This window comes from Solanum verrucosum, unplaced genomic scaffold (assembly GCF_900185275.1).
Source record: "Solanum verrucosum unplaced genomic scaffold, falcon-dt-bn FXZP01000307.1, whole genome shotgun sequence".
NCBI classification, from domain to species: Eukaryota; Viridiplantae; Streptophyta; class Magnoliopsida; order Solanales; family Solanaceae; genus Solanum; species Solanum verrucosum.
In genome coordinates this window covers 20,517-26,379 of record NW_026020264.1, presented here as the reverse complement: position 1 = coordinate 26,379, position 5,863 = coordinate 20,517, and the positions used below count along the sequence as shown (strand labels likewise).

At 27.5% G+C, this 5,863-nt stretch overlaps 1 protein-coding gene across 1 annotated transcript; it reads right to left on the bottom strand.

Moving 5' to 3' along the window:
- Positions 1–333: 333 nt before the first annotated feature.
- LOC125833675 (E3 ubiquitin-protein ligase ATL76-like) lies at positions 334–814 on the bottom strand. The gene has a single exon (XM_049512843.1). It carries the CDS (start codon positions 793–795, stop codon positions 352–354), a length of 444 nt encoding a protein of 147 aa, XP_049368800.1. The 5' UTR covers positions 796–814; the 3' UTR covers positions 334–351.
- Between the last annotated feature and the right edge of the window lie 5,049 nt (positions 815–5,863).

Genomic DNA, 5,863 nt, shown 5'->3' with positions numbered 1-5,863 from the left:
CTTTTATATCACTATTCAACTTTTTGAAAGATATGAGAGGCAAACTTTCGCACACGTCGGAGAAGCGAAATATATCAAATCACTATAATGCTTGATTTGTAAGCTAATTTGAATTTTCTAATTTGAAGAATTGAATTTTCGATAGAATGAAGTGAAATAAAAAATAACGACAATACCAAAGTCAATAAAATATATGCTTCATAATAATCTTTTCATGATTACAGGAAAAATCATTTCCTCCTATGAATAAAGTTTAAATTATAATACTAAATTTGATACATAGATTAAAAAAAAAATCTCTTAATCCTCTAAATTATAGGCAAGGGAAAAAAAATTAAAAAGAATAAAAATTCAAGTTCGGGGCAAAATTACGCTTTCGATCAAAGTCATCATGAGTTCTTCCGTAAAAGGACTAAAAATCTTCACCATAAAATCTTCACCCCGAGAAATTAGAGAGGACAAAACGGTATTTTCACCTTGCTTCTTAGGTAGATCATCAGTAACTTGCCTTCTGCAAATTGGGCACGTCCAATTGCGCTCTAGCCACGTGTCCACACACTCGACGTGAAAAACATGACCGCATTTCGGCAGTTTCCGGCAATCCTCACCGCCGATTACATCGTTCAGGCAAACGACGCAGCAATTCTCTTTGCTGTAGTTTTCGTCGACGGTGAACGGCGGCGGTAGGCGATTGTCCGGGTAGAACCACCGTAATTTGATCCCGCAAATTATGAAAACGGTGGCGGCGGTGATGGTTGTGATCGTCGTTATTAATAGCTGAAAATTAAAATCCATCGGATTCTGATCCGGAATTTCCCCAATTGCTATGATTTTAAGAAGAAAGAAATAAAAAGGGGAAGGTAAAGTGGATAAATACAAATGAATAATCTATCGAATTGGAAATGGAAACTGTGTTTTGACAAAAAATACCCAACGAACTTGACCAGACTGGATGGTAGATTCCTTTATCTTTATTCCTTTTTATATTTTATATTTTAGATTTAATAAATTAATTGATCAAAGCGAAATGGATAAGACTAAGCCGGTGAGTACACTTGTAACTCATTTATATATAGTTCTATTAATTTTTACAAACAGATATTTATTCAAATTAGTACAATCACAATATTGATTATCGAAAAAGGATCACGTATTAACAATGGTTCAAAAATATTCATCATTAATGGCATGCATAATTATATAAGCTTTTAGTTAAATTTTAAGCAAATGTGTGACCTTTTTGGATTAAATCACATAAAATTCTAAACCAACCCAAAAAAAGTTCAAATCATCCGTAGCTGATAACTCAATCCAGTTAAATCGACAAGAGGGAGTTGCTCAAATAATAAGCACCCTTCACTTCCAATCTTAAAGTTCTGAGTTCAAGTCACCAGAGAAGCAAAAAGATAGAAACTCTTGGGTCAGTGAATAAAAAAAATAATTAATGCACTTTAATAATAAAATTATTTTTTCACTGCCCCATTTGAACTAATTAATTTAAATAATTTGAGTCTTTCCGAAGTTAGCATCTTGCTGTTTGCTTAAATGAAGTGTTAACGTAAAATGAGTTGAAGCATAATTTGAGTATTTCCCGGGACGTGTAGACCATGTTTCATACTTCTACGTGTTAACGTTGTGGCCTGTACTAGTTATTGTTTACCTCAACATGATGAAAGAATAATTTGTTTATTTTCATTTAGTTGTGTTAATTTAAAATAGATTTTGCAATTTGGGTCCATTTTTTTAAAATTATATTTGATTACAATTTTACGTGGATCAATAAATAGAATGAAAATATTAAGGTGGTTTTAAATCCGAAAAATCATCTGACAAACACACACGACACATCACATATTAACATCTGGAAAACCCATTTTACCCTATGAATTCGCCTTTAATCTGATCCAATTTAAAGATTTTTTTGATAAATATATACATACTAGATATTAGGTTCCCGCGCCAGCCCGGGCCCAATATATATTACTTCCTCTATCTCATTTTATGTGAGGTAGTTTGATTCGCCACGGAGTTTAAGAAATAAATGAAAACTTTTAAAACTTGTGGTCCAAAATGAATTATATAAATTTTTATGACTGCAAATTATTTCATTAAGGGTAAAATAAATATTTTATAGTGAAATTGTTACTTAATATAGAAATGTGACATTCTTTTGGGACTGACTAAAAAGGAAAGTAAGTCACATAAATTGAGAGTAGTTCTTTGTTTCAATTTATGTGACACCCATGAAATTTGGAGAGTTATATAATTTTTTGTATGTGATTTTGTTAAATATATTTTGAAGTTGTTAATTTATTGTGATTTATAACACTTCTTATATCATTTTCAAATAATATATATTACTCTTTCTATTCCATTTTATGCGATGTAGGTACTTTTACGAAAGTCAACTAAATTTCTTATATGATTCTTAAATATTTTTAGTTGTAATTTTACTTGAATTTACAGTACTTTTAATGTTATTTTGAAACAAACTTCTTTTGTTTCAATATGTAATTAAAGAGTCAATAAAATTTGTTTTATGATTTTTAATTATGTTGTTTTTAATATCTTATATTATTACATTGTGATTTTAAGTACTTTTTATGTAATTTTTAAATATAGAACAAATTAAAAGAAAAACAAGGAATGTGACATTCTTTTGGGACTGACTAAAAAGAAAATAGAACGACCATTTGTGTGGGTTTCTTAAAGTGATCCCACATCCAAAGTGGGACCATGGACAAAGTCCAATGTAGATATATTAGGTTAATTTATATACAATCAATGAGTATTTATTAATTAGCAAAATTGTAGTTGTAGGGGACTACAAATGCCCAATGTATTCAATTATTCCATCTCTTTCTCCTTTTTTACTTAATTGTGTGAATGTTTTTAATTTATTATCATCAAATTTTATAAATAATATTCTTTTAGAATTTTATATCAAGTTAAAATCAGATAAATATATTAATACGGATATTGTAGTAAAGTAATGAAAGAGGACAAAGAAGAATGAGTGAATGGGGACATTATAATATGATGTTTTTAATGTATTTTGTAGGGTTAGAATAATAGGTGGGACCCATTGGGTGTATTTGAGTTTCCAATAATGAAAAGGAAAGCCACATGGACGGTTATGATTAGGTAATTAAGATGGATCTATTAATGAGGACTTTCCTCTTGTGTGTGAATATTTTTTTGGTCAATTTGAGGGAAGCACATGTATCGACGCAGAGGCGTGTGCTATTCCCTTTTCTTATATAGTAAAATATACACACTACTCACTTCGTCACAAAATATTTGTCATTTTCAATGTAAATTAGTATTGTATTAATTTAATTTTTTTTATTAAATTTACATATTTTAAAATTATATGAAAAATATTACTTTCTTCATTTCCATTTTTATTTGTCCTACCTTTTTAAAAAAAATCAATTTCAAAGTTAAACATAACAAATATATATTAGGTGAACTACAGCTGGTGATTGGTATTTGCCATTACGAGTACTTTTTTTTTTGTTTCTCATTCGGTGTCCGATATCCATATTAGAGTCTGATTAAATTTAGATTTGCGTCAGGAGGTCCCACATCGGAGGATAAAGTGCTCACTAACAGAGACAACTCTGTACCCAAGGGGGCTCGAACCTGAGACCTCTTAGTTAAGGATGAAGGAATACTTACCACTTCACCTCTTGATTGTATTTGAAATTAAAGATGAATGAGTTACGTGTAGTGGTCCTTTTATATTAAATTTAACACCAATTTTATTGGTATTCTGTTCACCTAATTAACTCATATATACAATCTAGATCGACAAATAATTTGGAAGGAAATGTAATGTATTCGTCATTTATATTCAAATCGTATTCAAGTCGAACGTTCCACATAAAAATGGTATGGTTCATATATTGTTATGCATTTTATTTGCCATTGTGTACTATCGTAAGATTTTTAGTTGAATGCCTAAATTTTACGAGTCCAGAGTCAAAAGGGTAAAAAACATTGTCAAAAAATTTCAAAAGGGCAACAAAATTCAGTTAAGAACCAAAAGGGCATCATTTTAACGCCCAAATTAACGCCGTTGAAATCAGGTTAAACTAGGTAACGCTCAAATCTCTATGTCACGGCGGCTGTGCCTTAGGGCATTTCCAACCCAAACACCAAATTTCGTGTAATCAACTCCAATCCACTGCACTAAATTTTTACACCAAAAAAGAATATTTTTCTCTCTTTATTATTATATTATTATTTCTTATTTTATTTATATTTATATTTTCTTATTTCATAAAACAAATTCTTTCTAAAACATTCACCATATATAATTCCTATTATTTCTTTTTATAATCGTTTAATATAAAATTATTTTGTACCATAATTTTTTAAATAATATAAATTGCTAGCAAATATTATACATTATACATAATAGAGCTTTGAAATTTAAAGAAGAAAATAAAATTATATTAATGATTGTGGATTGGTATTGCTGATCCAAATGTCCGTGAATTTGTTCGACAAGAACAAAGTCGAATAATGGAAAAAAGAGTCAACAATTTCAGTAGCCGCAACCACAACCACAATAATTTTCGATCCCATATAATTCATATTTTAATAGTATTGATGGATCCGGAAAGAATTATTAAGTTGTTGTTGTAATTTTTTTAATTATTATGTTTTGTTGTACTTTTTAAAATTACTATGTATTTTATATTTCAATTTTGATGCATGCCAATTATTACTTTATTGAATGTTTATTATTTTCGGTTATTTTTAAGTACATTGTATTATTTATTTAAAAATTTATATGTTTGCATTTTTAAAATTTGGAAAAATCACACCACACATCTATTTAAGGGTTAATATTACAACTTTTAGATCTACTTTTTTTATATTACTACTTATAACATTTTAATTACAAGTATTAACATATTAGTTTTAATTTAATTAATTAATTATATATTATTAACTAATATATTTTATATAATGTTATATAATTAATAGGTGAGAGAAATAATATTAATGAGAGAAAATCAATTTGTAATTATCTATTACACCTTTTAAGTGATTTTTTAACTATCACATGTTAACCCACACCCCACCCTCACGTTACTCTCAAAATATCTTTTTCATAAATATAGTAATTTACAATTGACAAGATAAATCTTTCCCTTGATATTCTCCTAATTAGTTGATTCTTATTTTGATTATTTTATTATTCCCAAGATAAATATTGATTACTATTCAAATAATTTTTATTTATTAATGACTATTGGGGCCTTTAATTTTTAAAAAATAAATAAATTTATCACCGTATATTGTAACATGTAATTTTCTCTCTCTTTAATCTATCTTTTTTTTATTTTCTTGATGCTTTTTTTATTTTAAATTTTGAATATTGTTTTTTATTTTTTTAATCTGATTTTTTAGAATTAAGAATTCTATATTTTGAAAATTTGATTTCGTTTTTTATTTTAATTAATCTGAAACTTGATTTTTTGAGGAAAAAAATCGTTTCATTGAAATTTTGAACTCGTTTTTGGTGTGTTTTTATATATCTAAAATACTATTTTGTTGGTGAAATAAATATGTTTAATTCTGAAATTTGTTGATACATATAGATACTATGATATCATAAAATCTTTAACAAGGAGTTCCTAAGTTTTAGCCTAAATATGATAAAAAAAAAAAAATCACACTTAAATACAGAATATAAATTGAAGAGAGAGGAAAATATATAACTTGTATTAATTATTGCAGTTTAAACTTTTAATTACATGTTTTGATTTTTAGGTGATGTATATTTCTTTTGCTACAATTTCTGACAACAATATATAATATGCATTGTTTTACTGTCAAATTTATTCTT